At 41.5% G+C, this 18,883-nt stretch overlaps 1 protein-coding gene across 9 annotated transcripts in view; it reads left to right on the top strand.

Annotated features, from left to right (window-relative positions):
- The window catches only part of tspoap1 (TSPO associated protein 1), a 95,006-nt gene extending 83,136 nt beyond the window's left edge, over positions 1–11,870 (top strand). For 4 of the 9 annotated variants that reach the window (XM_020624548.1, XM_020624550.1, XM_020624546.1 and 1 more), the window contains 11 exons: positions 652–789; positions 822–1,388; positions 1,657–1,723; positions 4,822–4,964; positions 5,359–5,527; positions 6,270–6,338; positions 7,504–7,551; positions 7,929–8,038; positions 8,137–8,208; positions 8,503–8,622; positions 9,462–11,870. In XM_020624548.1, the coding sequence (XP_020480204.1) occupies positions 652–789; positions 822–1,388; positions 1,657–1,723; positions 4,822–4,964; positions 5,359–5,527; positions 6,270–6,338; positions 7,504–7,551; positions 7,929–8,038; positions 8,137–8,208; positions 8,503–8,622; positions 9,462–9,800 (1,842 nt within the window). In that variant the 3' untranslated portion in view covers positions 9,801–11,870. Of the gene's footprint in view, positions 1–651; positions 790–821; positions 1,389–1,656; positions 1,724–4,821; positions 4,965–5,358; positions 5,528–6,269; positions 6,339–7,503; positions 7,552–7,928; positions 8,039–8,136; positions 8,209–8,502; positions 8,623–9,077 lie in introns of all 9 variants that reach the window. The other 5 variants (XM_020624554.1, XM_020624553.1, XM_020624549.1 and 2 more) reach the window with 5 other exon arrangements.
- Positions 11,871–18,883: the final 7,013 nt, after the last annotated feature.

Raw genomic sequence — 18,883 nt, 5'->3', positions numbered from 1 at the left:
TGGTGTTGGTGTGCTTGACTGGCCAGCAAACTCACCAGACCTGAACCCCATAGAGAATCTATGGGGTATTGTCAAGAGGAAAATGAGAAATGAGAGACCAAAAAATGCAGATGAGCTGAAGGCCACTGTCAAAGAAACCTGGGCTTCCATACCACCTCAGCAGTGCCACAGACTGACCACCTCCATGCCATGATTTGGTGGGTTTTTGTTAAATGTGGGCCAAAATCATCACAATTAAAAGACCCAACGGCTTAAACTACTTCAGTCTGTGTGTATTGGATTTATATAATACACAAGTTTCACTAGTTGAGTTGAATTACTGAAATAAATGGATTTTTCCACGATATTCTAATTTATTGAGATGTACCTGTACATACCCAAATTTGCACAGACACTTTGTGAATTCTGATGTCTGAGTTTCAGTTTGTTTAGCATATTGAAGTTCTCATTGTGTGGCATCTTCTGTCATATTCCTGATCGTGTTTGAGTGATTATTTTTGCTTTTTCTTCCTCTTTCTTTCCTCTCTTCTTTGCATGGCTGGGTTGTCACCTTTTTTGTCTGCACTGCTCTTATTTTCACTGAACAATTTTATATTTTATCGCACCTTCACCAACCCACTCTTGCTTACTTTGAACCGGGGTCCTTTGTAGTCATGCACGTTGGAGCCTCCAGACAGTGATGAGGAAGTTCTTGAGAGGATCCTGAAGTTGCCCCCTCAGGTCTACCACAGTAAGCAGCTGCTCAGCACCCCTGAGGAGGACAGCAGTCAAGAAGAGCTTTTAACCCGCAAGTTCTTGAGAGGATCCTGAAGTTGCCTAGTCATAGTCAGCCTCAGCCCAGGCCTGGCCATCTAGATCCTAGACCCCTAACCAAAGAACCTTTACCCAGACAGAGGCCCTTGCAGGTCAAGCCTAAGACACAGCACAAGGTGCACTGCGCAGGCACAGTGGATACGATCAGCTATCCTAAAGAAGAAAACATTAGTTTATATGAGTGTCCCACCAAGAGGCAGGTCTCAGCCCGCTGTCCTCCCCTGCCAACCCACAACAGCAGAGAAAGAGTACTGCTCGAAAGGCTAGGGGACCGCCTTAGGAGGGAGGCCATGCTCAGGAGCCAGGAGGCTGCAGCTGCAGCAGCAAACCTCAGCCATCGCCTTACTTCACCAAGACCCTACCCGGTCAGCAAAGTAGCACAGACTCTGAGGCCACCCGTTGGTCATGAGGTGGAGATCGATGTGGAGTACAGCACAGATGACAACGAGGAGCCCGTGGACTACAATCCTGAGGAGGTGGTGGTGCAGCAGATGAGCTCTGAGCGGTGGAAGGAGGGGGCTCAAACAGCGCACTGCAGACTTCCTCACAACCAAGGGCTGAAGGCTGATCCACTGGTAAATGTCACTGCAGACCAGCTGCAATGGGTGTGTTGTCCCAGCCCGCTTCCCTCCTCTGTAGCAATGTGGACCTAACCTATAGTGAAGGTCACTAAGCTCTTTATAATTCAGCTCTGGCCGCAGCATAGCTGAATCTGTTCTCCCTCTGTCTGACTGCACTGACTCCTACTGCTTTCATAATTGTATTTTCTCCTCCCCAGTAGTGATTGTGTTTGTGTTAAACATTTTTCTTATTGTCTGGTTTCTTGTTCTGTTTGCTGAGCAGGAACCCAGCCAGTTCTCTAAAGCTGAGGCAGATTCCTCATCGTGCATGCAGACCAGGACACCCAAAGGTCAGAGGCTCCTTCCTGTTTTGTCTTCCTGTTTCCTCTGTCTCTTTTCCTCTCTTAACTGTGCAGTAACAGAAGAAATGTATGAGGCCATGTTGATACCTGCGCTTTCTGTTGGCAAGCTTACCCCTCTATCACATGATGGTAGTCAGATTAGCACCTTATGTAGGAAGGGGAAGTTAGAGAGGAGAAGGTGCTGTAGCTGCAGTGGAGAAGTGGGAGAGAGGCTGCTAAGCTGAGAACTGGCTTAACCCAAAGTGGCTTGTCATGACAGGAGGAAGTGACAGACATTAAAATAGTAACCTTGATTAGCTGGTAAAGAGACAGCCTGCGGTGTGGACAGTTAAGGCCCTCTGACTCCCTCTCTCCCGCCACATCTTTTTTTTACTCCCTTCTTCCTTTTTAATTTGTCTTGATGACACAGACTGCACATTCATTTAGTAGACCTGACCCTTCTGGGTGTATTTGTGGGTGCACTGTTGACTTCACACATAAACGCACAAATGTGCACGTGCACACAGATAGAGGAAGGGAGCAGGGAGAGGTTCTGTCCTATCTAGTAGAAAATCAGTGAGGATGTGAAAGTGTGCAAGTTGCCTGCTCATGACTCTTGTCACAGATGGGCTGATTCTCTCTAATGAGATAGAGAACAGGTCTCTTTGGCACAGCTTAAAGTCTCACTACAGCTCTTCACAGTTATCCCTCACTGCCAAACAGGCCACAGTTAGGCTTTTAGTCACACTGGTGTCATTACCTCATGTCAGTGCTAAACAGCTACTTTGCATTGCATGATGTATGGCACATAAGGTATTAAAAGTACATTTGAGAATATTTATTTTCTTTTTTCTATTTGCTTGTGGCTCTGCTCTCAATAAACGGCTGCTTCTTTTTCTCATTTGCTGCAGATCATGAGTGAGTGCATATTTGTCAGACAGTTCACACAGATAAGGATGAGTGGTTTAGCTTGGTTACCTCTTTTAACAAAATGCCTGAGAAAACATTGTTCACTGCATAGCGGTGGCGGATGTGCAGCCTGGCTGTGCCGTTTGCAAAGCATGCATGGCTTCTTTGCAAAGGATTTGTTGTATAAAATGTCTGAAACAGTAGCAATGCTAAATTGCATTTAAATGATAAAAAGGCAACGTTTACAAAGCACACAAGAAAGCATAAAAATAACTTAACATGTAGAAATAGAAACCGCAATTGCAAATAAACAGACATGTATGCAAATAAAAAATGAATTACATGATCATTTCATTATTGATTAATCAGCCAATTATTTTCTCAATTAATTGATAAATTATTTTGTTCAGAAAATGTCAGTGAAAATACCAGGTATAATTTTCAACAGCCTAATGTAACAACAGTAGAATGTTTTGTTTTAATCTACAAAATTCAATTTACTATCATTTACAATAAAGAAATGCATCTCATTCTGGGATTTGAGAAGCTGGAACCAACAAATGTTTGGTATTGTGGCTTAAAAATTGCTAAAGTAATTATTTGATAACCAAAATAGTTGCAGACTAGCATGGTGGAACCAATCATCACAGCATTGCACTTACAGTGCCTTGCGAAAGTATTCGGCCCCCTTGAACTTTGCGACCTTTTGCCACATTTCAGGCTTCAAACATAAAGATATAAAACTGTAATTTTTTGTGAAGAATCAACAACAAGTGGGACACAATCATGAAGTGGAACGAAATTTATTGGATATTTCAAACGTTTTTAACAAATAAAAAACTGAAAAATTGGGCGTGCAAAATTATTCAACCCCCTTAAGTTAATACGTTGTAGCGCCACCTTTTGCTGCGATTACAGCTGTAAATCGCTTGGGGTATGTCTCTATCAGTTTTGCACATCGAGAGACTGAAATTTTTGCCCATGCCTCCTTGCAAAACAGCTCGAGCTCAGTGAGGTTGGATGGAGAGCATTTGTGAACAGCAGTTTTCAGTTCTTTCCACAGATTCTCGATTGGATTCAGGTCTGGACTTTGACTTGGCCATTCTAACACCTGGATATGTTTATTTGTGAACCATTCCATTGTAGATTTTGCTTTATGTTTTGGATCATTGTCTTGTTGGAAGACAAATCTCCGTCCCAGTCTCAGGTCTTTTGCAGACTCCATCAGGTTTCCTTCCAGAATGGTCCTGTATTTGGCTCCATCCATCTTCCCATCAATTTGAACCATCTTCCCTGTCCCTGCTGAAGAAAAGCAGCCCCAAACCATGATGCTGCCACCACCATGTTTGACAGTGGGGATGGTGTGTTCAGGGTGATGAGCTGTGTTGCTTTTACGCCAAACATAACGTTTTGCATTGTTGCCAAAAAGTTCGATTTTGGTTTCATCTGACCAGAGCACCTTCTTCCACATGTTTGGTGTGTCTCCCAGGTGGCTTGTGGCAAACTTTAAACAACACACTCTTGTGTGTTACAGCCTGCTCAGTGTTTTATAACTAAGGTGTCACTTTATTTTTAAGCTCATTTAATAAGACAAGTTGAACCAGAACAGACTCATTTGGAGCAGCATAGAAACACATACAGTACACACATGGATCACTGTGTAGAGCTATGGGCAGCTTCTGCACAACTTCTATAATTAATTAAAGTCCCACTCCAGAAACATTTTCATTTTTATATTTGTATATAAAAATACTTTACTATAAACAATATGCAGTCTAACACAGCTTTTCCTCAAAAAAATTTCAGTGGGCCTCTGTAATAGGAATGAACATTGCCCCTCATTGTGCATTCCAGGATCTATGAATGTTGCCGTCATCCCTTATGTGGATTTGAATAATTTTGCACGCCCAATTTTTCAGTTTTTTATTTGTTAAAAAAGTTTGAAATATCCAATAAATTTTGTTCCACTTCATGATTGTGTCCCACTTGTTGTTGATTCTTCACAAAAAATTACAGTTTTATATCTTTATGTTTGAAGCCTGAAATGTGGCAAAAGGTCGCAAAGTTCAAGGGGGCCAAATACTTTCGCAAGGCACTGTATCTAAACAATAAGAAAGATGTGTTTGAATGTTCTTTCTGTATTTAAGCCATCTGACAACGTCGGCATCATTTAATCAGTCCTGTATGTGTGTCTGCAGATGGTGTTGATTCAGCAAAGGTGAAAGGAGACAGTGACATACGCATCTTTGTAGCCCTCTTCCCTTATGATCCTGCCACCATGTCACCTAATCCTGATGCTGCCGAGGAGGAGCTGCCCTTCACTGAAGGACAGATCATCAAGGTGCGTCCTTCACGGCTCAGACAGACATCATTGGAATAACACTGACAATTATGCAGCTTGTCAATTCAAAACATCCTTGATGAGTCCTGTTTCAGATATGCATTTTGTTGGTATCTTAACATACTAGCCATTATTGTAAAATGTAGTCAAAGCAGTGGCAAAGCTAGAGCACATATACAGTTAAACAGACAGAGGGATATTAAATGCATATGTAACAGTACCCTCATGAATCATTATGGAACATTTCTATAACTTTGACCTACTGTATGTTGTAAAGCCCAAAAGCTGTCACTTTAGCAAACAGACGGAGCCAGTGTTGATGTTACAGGTTCCATGTTTATAAGAAGTTATAGAATTAACCTTAGTGGACACATTGTTACACTTGTCTCATCAGGTTTGTGGAGATAAAGATGCAGACGGATTCTACCAAGGAGAGTCTGGTGGTCGTCTGGGCTATGTGCCGTGTAACATGGTGTCTGAGATCCAGGTGGAGGACGAAGAGATGAGGCAGCAGCTACTGCAGCAAGGCTTCTTGTCTACATCGGCCTCCATGGAGAAGATAGGTATGTGACACCGCCAGTCACAGATGTGTCAGTTCTACTGCCTAGTGTTGTTGTTTGTTTTTAAATGTAGTCTGTTACACCTGAAAATGAGCACATCCTTTACCGTAGGTGTAAATTGTAATGTTTTACTCATAATGTCTTTTGCTGTTCATGTAAGGGAAAATAGCAGCACTAGTGCTGCAGAATCTACACATTGGCATGCTTTTGTCTGCAGGCTATTTTTCCACATAAGAGGAGAAGTAAATGTTCCCTCTGGCCTGTGTCCTTTTGACCCTGCAGGAAGCACTAAAAGACTTGATCAGATCAGGCTGCATTTCAGCTTCACTAAATTAAAATGAACTAAAATATATTCCTCATTGTTTTGTATGAGGTTAGGGCTTCTTGTTTAATCACAACCATATACGTTCTCAGACGCTGACTTCATTTTCATGCAGATGTCAAAAGAATAAACCTTTGTGTTTGCCTGTGGTGAGTGGTAACGAGCCACCCAGCGAAATCAAGCAGACACTTTGCTTCTGTTTCCTGCTTTCTACATGGAGCGGTATTTGCAGATGGTTTAACCTTTTCACTTCCATGTGTTCTCACTGTGTCTGCTGCTTGCTGGTTGTCATTTTTAAATTGCTCATCACTTGGCTTTTCATTGTCTTCTTTGTCTGGTCTGCTTCTCTCAAAAATACACCTCTGTGTTTCTTTTTTGGCTTTCTTTTTGTACTTTGGTTTTCCTTTCTAAAACTCCATAAAGGCTCTCGCACACACGCACAGCTTCCACGCCGCCCTGTTCCACCGCCAAAACCGAGACGTTCCAAGAAAGGTGTGTCTTGCTTCAGTTTGAAGCTCCCTCCTCCCTCTTTTCTTTTCCTCTCTGGTTTGCTTCTCTTTCTGTCTCTTTCACTTTAGCTATGGCTCTTTCAATTGCTGCTTATCACTCTGTGACCCGAGGTGATTTTTAGGTCAATGTGGTAATGAAATCAGACATCTTCCCAGAGTTATTTCCATGATGAATAGGTCTCCCTCCCTAGGCCTAGTCTTATATTTTTTATTAATACTGCCCATGCAGCAGCTTCACAACTATTACATATAAAAGTTCTGTCAGTCCTGTCAGTTTTCATTGGACAGTCATGTAATACATTGCAGACATGCAGTCCTGACACAGCAGGTAGCAAGTATTTGGACAGTTGCTTCAGGATCTGTGCATCAGCATGTTCAGTTTGAAGTAAAATTCTTGACTTGCTGTGCAGCATTAAAGGGTTTTCCTTCACCATGCAGATGATTTCGCACTCATCCACAATGCTTGTGCTTCTCACTCTACCAGGTTGTTGATATTTTCTAGTTTTTCTGCGCATAGCTGCTTTTTAGATTGTACTTAACTGTTGATTTTGATATTTCTCTAATAGAGTTTTGCTTTTTTGTTTTCTTTATTTCTATGGTCACTTCTTTGTCCATCTCCACTGCACTCTGAATGGCAACTCTGTGTCAGCTCTGAGACATATGAACTCTTTTGTGCATGAACTGAAGTTGAAACAAGGCACAGCTGCCCAAAAAACATTTGTTCAATTACTGTACTTTTGGTCTCTTTCAGTGTGGGCACTATGTAGTAAAAGGGCTCTCACACAGTTCTTCTAATACTTAGGTATACCTGCTCAAATTAAAGCTGAGATTTGGCACGTTAATGCAGTATTTGTTTGCTATTCAAACTGAATGCGCTGAAACAGCTCCGGAAGGACAATAAAACTGTCCAAATAGTTTCGTTCTCAACTGTGGTAGCAGAAGGTGGCACTATGTCCCAAATGAATTACATGATCACCTTAAGGTCACATGTTGAAATTTCCATCCCCTCTGATTGCCATCTGTGACTTGATGTACTTGGTTGTGATGACTAAGACATACTATAACTTTGCCTTTTGAGGTTTAGTCAGTGTCCTCCAGTCATTCTGAGACTGTGCTTATGCTCTTTTCCTTCACCTCATCTCTTTCAGTGGAGTCTGCAGCACTTTGGGAGGAGAGCATAGACTCCTCCAGTCAAGGTCTGTTGTTAGCTATTTGACCCTCTGCCTCTCTTTTGCACCTGCATGATCAAAGGAATGTTTCACTGTGCCATGTAGGTCAGTGTGTGTGTGCACCTGATGTTTTATGTGTTTAGCTACCATTTTATGTCCCTTTTTTTTTTTTACTGGTTGTAAACTTGTGAACTGTACCTTCAGGGGGGGTGACTGGTTCAGTGGGTAGAGCAGTTGTCTCCCATCCGGAAGGTTTGAATCTCAGTGCCTGCAGTCCACACGTCAAAATGTCCTTGGGCAAGACACTGAACCCCCAGGTTGCCCCCAATGGTTAGAGCCATCGGTGTGCTGTAATTATCAGGATGTCAGACTGAGCAGTTTGCCCCTGTCTGTTTGACTGTCAGATCCCAGCCAGGCTGCTGCCGCCGCAGGGAGCTCGTCCCCGGGAGCTCGCAGGATGGTTGCTGTCTTTGATTACGATCCACGGGAGAGCTCTCCCAACACCGACATAGAGGTCAGGTCTGCACAGGCTAAATATGTTGTTCTGTGACAAGGTCCTTTATGTGCAGTTGTATTCTCTGTTTTTAATCTGCTGGTTATGACTCTGTTCAGGCCGAGCTGACCTTCAGTGCAGGAGACATCATACTCGTGTTTGGTGACATGGATGAAGATGGCTTCTTCTATGTAAGTGTTAATGTGACTCAAGAATTTGAAGATATCTGTTTTTGGCATATTTAAATGATAAGCAATTATTGTTGTACTGCAATCCAGTTCATGTTCTATTTATTCTAAAGGCATCTTTAAACCTGCTAAAATACAGTAGAGGGTTTTCTAGAAAACACACTGACACAGGTAACATCTTGCTACCTCACAGAAACAAAAGAGACTAGGAGGCAAAAAACAGATAAAGAGCTACCTGAATAAAATAAATACAAATTAAAAAAATGAGAAATGTGTGACGTCGCATTTGTCTTCCAGGGAGACTTGAATGGACACAGAGGCTTAGTACCATCCAACTTCCTGCAGGCCTTACCACAGGACGCTCCAGCTGAACATCTCTCTGCTCCACCTGCACCAGAACCCAGGAGAGACTCACAGGTACCCCCGCATCTCTGTCTCTCCAGCGTACCTGCAGTAGCTGGAACTGAGCAACCTTCCTGACCTGCAGATGCGTTGTGTCATTTTCATCCATCCATCCATTTTCTAAACCGCTTAGTCCCAAACGGGGTCACGGGGGGCTGGAGCCAATCCCAGCCAGCTGTGGATGAGAGGCGGGGTACACCCTGGACAGGTCGCCAGTCCATCGCAGGGCTAACACACAGACAGACAACCACTCACACACACAATCACCCCTACGGGCAATTTAGAGACACCAATCAACCTATGCTGCATGTCTTTGGACTGTCACTAATATCAGAAGTTTCTTTTACTCTTTATAGTTTGTCAACTGCAAGTATTTACAGAATCTATATTCTATCATTTGCTATTGAGTTTCTTTGATTGTGCTCTTCACATTTCTTCTGCCCATCTGTTTTCTGCATGGCCTTTTGCAGAAGCTGAAACGAACTGTACACTTTGAGACTTGATCGTAAGTGTTTTTGGACATGGCTGGCAGCTCAGTAGTCATCACTGGTGTGCCTTGTTCAGTCCCTGTTTATATCATTCACCCAACCTTTATCTGTAGTTATACACTGCTCCTTTGTGTCAGTTCCTGTACAAACCTATAGCTCTAGTTTACTGAACAGCTGAATCCACTGCCTTCTCTTTTGAGCACTCCTCTCCTTGTGTTTCTTTTTGTTGCAATTTCTACTACAGCCAGCACTAGGTGCTAGCAGTCTGAACACAAAACTCAGTTACTGGGAGTTATATATTGTTAGACATCAGGAGTGCAGTATATTTGGCATGATCATTCTGAAACTCATATTGTCCTCCTGAAGGGTACCTGGATGTCTTCTACAGAGCTACAAAATATGGGGCCCTCAACACTAGAAGATGCTTTGCACCCTCAAACAGAACGTCCTTTCCCTGACCCAGCAGAGCACACATTCCCTCCACCCAAACTGGCACCCATTGCAAGCCCCGCATTGGATCTGGATCTTACTCCAGGTCCAGCTGTTGCACCAGCTGCAGTGGAGACCTGCTGCTCCTTTCCAGCCCCCCTTCCAGCACATGGCCTGGCACAAACAGACTGCTCTGCTCAAGGCAAGAAGAAAAAAGGCTTTTTCTCCAAAGGCAAGAAGCTGTTCAAAAAGCTGGGCTCCAGCAAGAAAGAATGAGAGTCAGGGGCTGACTCAGAATACTCACTTCACATTAAAAGCACTTTTTTAGCTTCACTATTAGTCTTTTAGATGCTTTAACCTTCAGTGATTATACATTTGCCTTACACAGAGCACTGCTAGACCAGCTGTTAGAGGACATTTAAACATCAGTATACAGCATCACAAGAGCATGCTGAAGTGTGCAAACTCACAAATGTATTCTTTAAATACTCGCCAATTTTTGCATATATATATATATACAGTCCTTGTAGTCTCTCAGTTGATGGGATTTTTAGCAGAAGAATCTGAAGCAGAAGGATGTTACACAGCAAACCTGGCTTCCGCCCAACTCAGACACAGCTAATAAAATATTAGCATTAATGTACTGGTGCCACTTTATTTATTTGAAGCAAACAAATAGAAGCAACAGTCAATCTCCGCCCCAGTGTGATTATAAAGAATGCACTATCTGTCCTGAATCGATGTATTTAAAATATGTTTGCTTTATCCCTCACACTTTTGTACAGAACTTGTAATTTATTTGTATCAGACTCCTGCCCTAATCCTCATGTATGAAGTGACATCAGGGCAGGAGATTAGTCATACAGAGCTGTCAGAGACAGTGGTGATCCACTTGTAGTTTAGACCTAGCGGTTTGAAGTTAACAGTCAATGACTGTTGCGTTAAAGCTACTGTTTAATGTTAAGAGTGTGTGTGTGTGTGTGTGTCAGTGTAGATGAAGCTGCCCAGTCTACTGGTGAACTGAAAACTGATGCCTTTCTCAGATGTTAACGTGGGAACACCTGATGTTTGTGGCCACTGGCCTAATTGTTGCATACTATATGCTTTTTGTCTGTGTGAGTGTGTGTGCAAAAATGATATAGTATCTTGTGATAGGCTGGCTGCCCTGGTAGATCATTTCAGGAAAATGTTCTGCTTCAACTAACAATTATTTTGATAATCAAATAATCTTTCCTTTATACTGTTGATGAATGGATTAATTGTTTGGGTTTTAAAACAAAAAAAAACTGAAAGCTGCCTATCACAGTTTCCTGTAGACCAAGGATGTTTTACTGACAAACAGATCAAAGCCCAAAGATCTTTAATTTACCATAATCTAATTCAAGGCAAATCTGAAAATTCTCACATTTGAAAACCTAAAATTCATCAAATATTAATGTTTTCACTTAATTAACTGGTCATCAAAATAGTTGCCAGTTAACTACAGTATCTCTCCTGTAGTCTGATGTAGCTGGCCCCCTCAGAGGCCTAACAGGAGGACCACTGGCTAGGATTGTACTGAAATAGTTTTCATGGCACGGGTGTTCTGAAGCACCACTGTGCTGCGATAGACTTGGCAGCACATGTTAATACATCTATCCTTTTGTCTCCGTGTGAAGAATATAATGATGTTTGCCTTGTGTGTGGATACTGGATCAGACAGGCTAAGTAGTGTTGCATCATCTTTATCAGCCCATGCAGTGTAGTGGTGATTACGTTTTTTGTGGCCACGCATTTGCATTATTTGGTTCAAGCTAAATGAAAATGTAGTACAATTATTCAGTTTGGATGTGGATGCCTGGAGCAGGCTTTAGCATTCTGTTACAGCACATGCGGTGAGTGTCCACTCAGTCTGATTGGATCTGTTATCTGTGTGACACAGGGCTGTTAGGACACTTCTCAGGTTTTTTCATGTAGTTTCTTATCTATTTTGAGCCACTGGCTGATAAAAGCTGCAGAATATGCCAAATTCCTAGGTGCTTTGCCTGTTAGCTATGAGAGACCAAGTATCCAGCAGCTTGGAAGTAATCAGATGACTATTACTGACTGAAGCATGGACATTAGACCTGGCTTCACTCACATTGCTGATGTTTCCCACACAAGTAGACAGTCACACCTAAAGACAAAAGTTGGAGGTGCTGTTTAGGATGTCATGGATGTGTTCATTTGTCAGTGTTACATGAAGGGAGCATGATGATGCCAAGTGAGAAAGGGTGGATGGTTCATAGAAGACACATTATGTAACATAGAAGCAAGACTGAGTGTACTGTAATATCAGGTTTTGTTTTGTTTTTTGTTTTTATAAAAGGGGGGTTGATGCTCAAACGCTGCTGAAATGTAGAGAATAGTTGTACTGTAGCTGTAGCTGACGGCCTTTAATGCACAAGACTTTCCTCTACCTTCTGTAGATAGCTGTGAGTAGACAGCTCCGCTGTTGACTGAACAGACCCGTGTAGGTTGTTTTAGCTCCGCTGATCATGTTTGGCCTTACAGGAAAACCTTGTTTAGTCTTAATATGTTGTTTACAGAATGTTTGGTAACTGCATACGTACCAATGTTACACCCATGTTTGGCCTTATTTATGTTACTGTCATGTTTCTGTTGGTCTGGGCTGACTTGTCTACAATATTCCAGCTGTAGATTGTTGATGCAGTGGAAGAGAAGCTGGATGAGCTTTCTGTATATAATGAAGTGTTGGGTAGAATTTCATACACCATGGGAAACTTTTTTTGTTTTTCCTGACCTGCATTCATTGTTTGAAACCAGTGGAAGACTGACCATTTTTCTACAGTATATTAATGTTTTATTACTCTTTTTGAAGCTCATCTGTAAATATCTTTGATAATATTGTTTTTCAGATTTTTTTTCTTGCATGTCCAATGCAGTGTCAATGAAGGAACAATAACTACGGAAGTCCACGCAGAACTCGACGTGTAATCATGATGGTTTCTTTCTTTTTACAGAAATAAAATATGTATATATTTCACAGAAAACAAGAGTCTGTGGTGCATGTGATGTTCCTGGAAAACAGACCATGAAACAAGGTTTTTTTTTTTACTTTCATCTTTATTGCATATCATACAGATTACATATTACATGTACATGGCTCTTTTTGTCAGGACAGTTGAAACAGATGAATGATAAACTAGAGGAAAGAGTTGCGAGCTTCGCTCTGTACCACACACCGCCCATGTGAGCTGACTGGGGCAACACTCTGGGTAATGTGTGGCCTTGTGAGACAAAGCAGCTTCCTCTTTTCAAACTTCCTGTGTGAGCGCCATGCTGGGCCTGTCCTCTCCCTGAAGCCAACAGTACACTCATCCATAAAGTAGGAAACACTACACTGTGGTGAGGAGTTTAGTAGTGCTTTCTACTTTATGGATGACTGCACTGTACATTGACCGCTCCTCGTCCATCTTCTGTTTTTTTCACTTCTCTCTTCTGCACCTGCACCAATGTTTGCAGCTGCACATATGCACCAACCCCCACCCAGATGCACACTTCCACACCAAACTGAAACCTCTCAGCCCAGCAAACACCCAACGCACATACAACCCTCGCTTTTGTCAAAGCAAAAAATACACATTTCCTGATTTGTCTTGAAACATTTGCATGCATAGTTCTCCACATAACTCATTCAAATTCGAGTGAGGCCCTATTAACATTTTGGTACAAGGCAAAAATCTGTCTCAGACAGTTCGTCAGTGCTGTTTTTTTTTTTGAGGCAAAAGTCATAAGTAAACTGCCAGAGGAAGTGCTATCTTGAGGAAGCCATTTTGGCAGGCATGAGTAAGCTTTTCTGTCTGAGCAAAAGGCTGCTTGCTACAGTCAAAATTCATGTCAAATATGGTGAATGGTAGCTGCAGGTTTCTGTTATCAGTTCAGAATTCAGTTGGAGCAAATGCGAAGATCCCATTGATGCATTAAACACAAATAATATTACAGTGACAATAAAATTCTGCTTTAAATACAGTTCATCGTAAATGTTTTAAATACATTCATCCAAATTCCAAATGAACATCTGAATAGAGCTGCCATAACCAGACGTGGTGAAAGAAATGCAGAGTTAACATGCACTTATTTGTCATTAACTGACATAAAATACATTCAGTCAATTTACCACATCATCACACATGGTACTAGCATAAACTAGCATTAATTGTCCTCCGTCATACTTTACCTCAACCTCTATTTTTTGTGGCGATCCTCCAGCAGCCTCACAGGTGTCTTCTGTCTGTCCAAGGAGTGGATGAAGAAGAAGAAGCCGTCTCCTTTTGAACCCTCTGCAACCACGTGATGTAACCACAGGAAGAGGTCTAACAGTCACAGCCACTCTTTCTCTTCTTCCGCCTCCACTCTCTTCTTTCTGTAGGTGCTTTTTAAAAAAAGCTGACAAGTAAAAAAGATTTTTCAGATGCAATGTTTGATAATGGCAAAAAACAATGTGGTAAATGACATTAACATGTGAAATGTTTTAGTGCGAAGTACAAACACTGGAGCGTCCCAGACTTTGTTTTAATGTGAATAGTTTCATTTTAATTCTTAAGTTTAAATGATTCTGTTAAAACTTAGCCTGAGTGTGATGCTGTGCTGCAGGCAATGATGTCATTTATGCTCCTGCTTTGCACAGTTTTGGCCAGAACACAAGTCAGTAATGTGACGTTGGGTAATAAACCCAGAAGAAAATGGAGAGAGATTACAATATGCATGGTGAGCTTATCTGTAGCTTTCCCATCAGGCAACTTATTCTCTATTTGTATTTCACAACAGACTCATGACCTACTGTATGTGTAATACAAACGGGAAGTACATTTTACCTTCTCACATCTTGAGAAGTGTATATGAATTAGATGACAGAGGTGCAGGAAGGGTTGATTAAGTAAACCAAATACCTCTTGAGTAAAGATGAACATTTCCTGTGTGAAGAGGTTTCACTCACACTCTGACTTTCCCTCAGCGAACTCTTAATGTAGTCACTGTTAATGAGTTCAGCATCAGTGGTAAATGTTGCTTCTTTTTGACATAAAGCAAGGCTCACTGGTTCACACAATGTGGAAACAATAAAGATCTCTTCAGAAATTGTTTTTACTGAAATCAGTTGTAAAGCACTATAATATGTCGTTAAAGGATGGGGGGTCAACCCTCATATGATACTCACATGCCCATATGTGCAATGAAAGCATTTTGGTCCCTGTAGCTAGTCCCCCTGTCCATGCTGACTACAAGACATCCTTTCCTAAAACTATTTGATTGTAAGTGATGGGAAACAAAATCCGCAGCCCTCACTTTAGAATGAACTGAACTGAAACACAAGGACAGTGGATTTTGTCCCTTCTCTCTTAGTAGGGAAGGGATCTCCTTGTGGCCAGCACGAATGCCAGATTTTAATTATAGTTGCCAAAAACTGTTTCAATGTACATATGGGCATATGAGTATTGTTTTATATTAGACTAGAAACAATGTGAAGCAGTCCTTCCATGTGTGAGCCAACTGCCACTTTTGTTCAGGAGGCAACTTGTTTGCATGTTGAGCCACATTTTTGTTACCATTACCTTTCTGCCAGTTTTCAAAAGTGAAAGGCCACCCGTTTCAATTCCCCATAAATGTAAATGTATAACTGTAACCGTGTGGTTTCTCATTGCAATAATCTGGAGGGGAGCAGGGTGACACCCCCGGCAGGGCAACATAAAGCCATACTGATGACATTTAGTAATATGGAAACATCAGCATGTGAGTTTCAGTCAGAGACCACTAAACGTTTAAGAGCGTGTACCGTATGTAGAGTACAAGCAGCGGAAAGACATACATTGACTCAAGAACAAATTTGAAGCAATGTTTCATGATAAGGCTACAAAGTCTAATGCATTTCTATTGAATAAACTACTCACTCTAAATGCTACGATTTTAAAATGCCCCTTACATGTTAATGCACCTGTAACAAAAATCTACTTAAGTGCATTTTGCTGATAAATATACAGTATGTTTACTGAAGCAGCAATATCCACAAATGGAGTTTACTCGTAACAGAATATTTTTACAGTGAGGTACTGGTATATTAAGTAAGGTAAGAGAATACTTGTTCCTCCACCAAGTACAAATGCTCAGCCTTAAGCAAACCTAGCAGACTAACTAGAGAACCAGATTTTCTCTGTTAAGGCTGTGTTTGGTTCATTTGTTTGCTCCTCTTGTAGTTTACATTCTAATTTAGCTCACCAAAATCAAACAAACAAACACAAAACTGCCTGAATAAGTACAGAAGTTAGCAGGAAACCACAAAATAAAGGTACTCATATTGTCTCTGTGACTGTATACACTACATTATTAGATATGCCATTATTAGCATATTTAATAGTAACTAGCATTTTACTGTTGTAGCTGCTAGAGGTGGAGCCAGTTTGAACTACTATTTACGACGGGTCCCAACCCCTGCTCATTCGCATTCTTACACATTTACTTGTAGAGCTTTGGTGTGTATAGAAACATGACATGGTCAGGTAGACTATACATCTACTGTTGTTGGGAGAAAACAAGCAGACATCCTTCTGACATCAGTACCTGTGAGGGTAGTGGATGTGGTGTACAAACCCCTCCACCTGCACTGGGTACGTGTGTGTGTGTGTGTGTGTGTGTGTGCATGTTCACTACACAACAAAGGCATTAGAGAAGAGCTGACACTTTGGATACAAATTTGATATAAGACAGGGATCTGACGTCAGCCTGTGTACCAGATACCATAGATGTTAGAAAACAATGAATACTGGGTAACACACTGAAACTACAGACACCTACTTTATGAGAATTCTGGGTATTTATTTGTATTAAATTCAAGCCTCACTTATGAGCATCAGTAATAAATATAACAAGTTTATTACAATGAGGAGCTCTGGAAAATGTCCAGCACATGTTGTCTCTAAAGGGCTTTAGCCTTTAACCCTTTGATGGCTTGACCTCAGCCCTGCATTTTCCTAAGCTCTGCCCTCTTCAACTTATTGAGTCACCAGCTTCCATTTAAGTGAGAATACACCAGCCTTCATCTGGCAGGTGACCACTAACATTCAGTCATTTGTGTATGTGCCAGTGAGGAAGTGATCCTCACTCCTTGTGTGAAGCTAAAGCCGGGGCCTTCCCGAACCCACACTGCCTCTCGTGATAGACCTTATCTGGGCTGGCAGCCATTTCCCCTCCCTGCCTGTGCTCTCCAAGCTCCTCCTGGGCCACAAGTGGGTGTCAACACCACCGAGCCACCCAGAAGCTTACAGGTCCCTCCCAGCCCCTGCCTGAGCAGCTCCTCACCAGCTTCTGCAAAGCACCAGTGGAAAATAAGTTACTCAGAGACTGTACTGAAGACAGTTTTGAGATACAAACCTGTTACTTAAGTATTTCCATTTACAATCTTAGAGCTAATTGCTCAAAATGTTTTGATAGCACAGCTCAAAGGCTATAAAAATTCAGAAATACAGCAGAAAAATATGTAAGACATAAAACTTTAGATACAGTATATGTAAAGTCATTTAATCCCAACTGGGTTTGGGGTCTTTCATTTTAAGAACATATAAATGCCAGTATTCACAGATGAATAGACTACAGAATGAATAGACTACTACAGTTAGAGGTTCAGATTATCAGCTGTTTCATGAAAAGCAAACGTAGATTACACAACTTTGTTTCTTTTTCTTTCCTCTCTGATTAATCACATCATGGCCCTTCTGATTTGGTTTGTGAACCTTTGGAGGGGCCTGAGCCCTGGTTTGGAAACCACTGGACACAACTAACTCTACAGTAGGTGAAAAAGTTAAACTAGCTTCCACTTTGAGCTGCTACAACAGTAAAATTGTATTTATACACTGATGCCTCAGTATTATAAACTTAATAATGCCATATTTCAGTCATTGTATTGCACAATGAGTACTTCTACTTTCAATGCTTTGTGTAGGTTTTGCTGATACTACCTTTGCTATTTCTATACTCTTACTTAAAGATTTCTGAGTATTTTTACATTGTTGTACTGGTATTTTACTTACAGCAAGTAAAGACTCTGAATATCACCACCACCAAAAGCACCAAGTTTAACATACATGTATGTGGACATGGCAGCACTGTGAAGAACATGCCCTCATTTGTAAAAGGAAATGAAATCCTTCAGTGTGACAGGCTGCTCTCAGTTCTGTAGCTGGTTGCTAATCTGTAGAAGAGAGGACGTTTTGTCAGTCTTACGAAACACACTGACACACACCAGTGTGAGTGCATGTGGCCGTCTGTTGATAATGTCCATCCCCCCGTGTCAATTCAGCTTCTGACTTCCCCATCTCCACTCCATCCCTGTCAGACAGAACACTTTTCAACCTGTTCTTGTTTTTTGCTTTTGGTTACCACAGGTCACCACTCAGCCAAGACGGTGCATCAGCATCTTGCCTTCTGATCTCATCCTTCGCCTTTAGCTTAAACCCTTCACATGCCCAAATAAGGACAAAAGCCATACTATGGTTGCAAGCACCAGTGAGACCTTGGGTGTGTGAAAATGAAAGCCATTTCACTCAGATGCTGATGTGTAGCAGAGGGTGCGCAGGCCTTCCTGACAGCACCTGTGGTTGTGGACGTCTTGCGGCAGTGAGCTGAGTTCTTGGTTTTGTTTTTAGTTCACAGCCTTGTGAAATGACTTCAGCTACATGTAGTTTGAAGAGAAAAGAGGTTCCAATCATGTGAAAAGGTGATCAAAGCAGCACTTTAGTGTGGAAGTGTGTTGTGAGACATGGTGGTAAAAGGGGTAACATTGATCAATTCAGTGATGTTGCCCTCCTGTACACTCAGTTCTGTACCGAGGTAAAAACCACAGGAAGGTGCAGAGTTAGATTTATTTCATTTGATTATCAACTGTCTTCAGCCACTGTAGCTAGATTGTCTTTTCAATTCCAGTCAATGCAATTCTGTTTTTTTTGTATAGTGCCAAATCACAACAAATGTCATCTCAGGACACTTTACAAATATTTGAATAACGGTGATATTTGATTTGCATGTTGCAGTTCACAGTGAAAGTCTCCCAGCATGCACTGGGCAGGAGATGGAGAAATGTACCAAAATCCAGGTTAATTACTACAGAAGCACAGGATTAACAACAAAACAAATAAATAAATAACAACTTGGTTTTCATGGGATTGCTCAGTCAATACATACAATGTGTTCACTATGGAAACGTATACACCACCTGTTAACGTCGGCATAAACATCTTCTCCTTTACATGACAACAGGAACAATTAAAGCATTACAAAGACACTTGTAAGGTCACCACAACAGTGGCACAGCTAAATGTATACTAAATGAA

This window comes from Monopterus albus, unplaced genomic scaffold (genome assembly GCF_001952655.1).
Source record: "Monopterus albus unplaced genomic scaffold, M_albus_1.0 scaffold330.1, whole genome shotgun sequence".
Classification (NCBI taxonomy): domain Eukaryota; kingdom Metazoa; phylum Chordata; class Actinopteri; order Synbranchiformes; family Synbranchidae; genus Monopterus; species Monopterus albus.
Note: the sequence above shows the minus strand (reverse complement) of the source record. Positions and strands in the feature narration are given on the sequence as shown.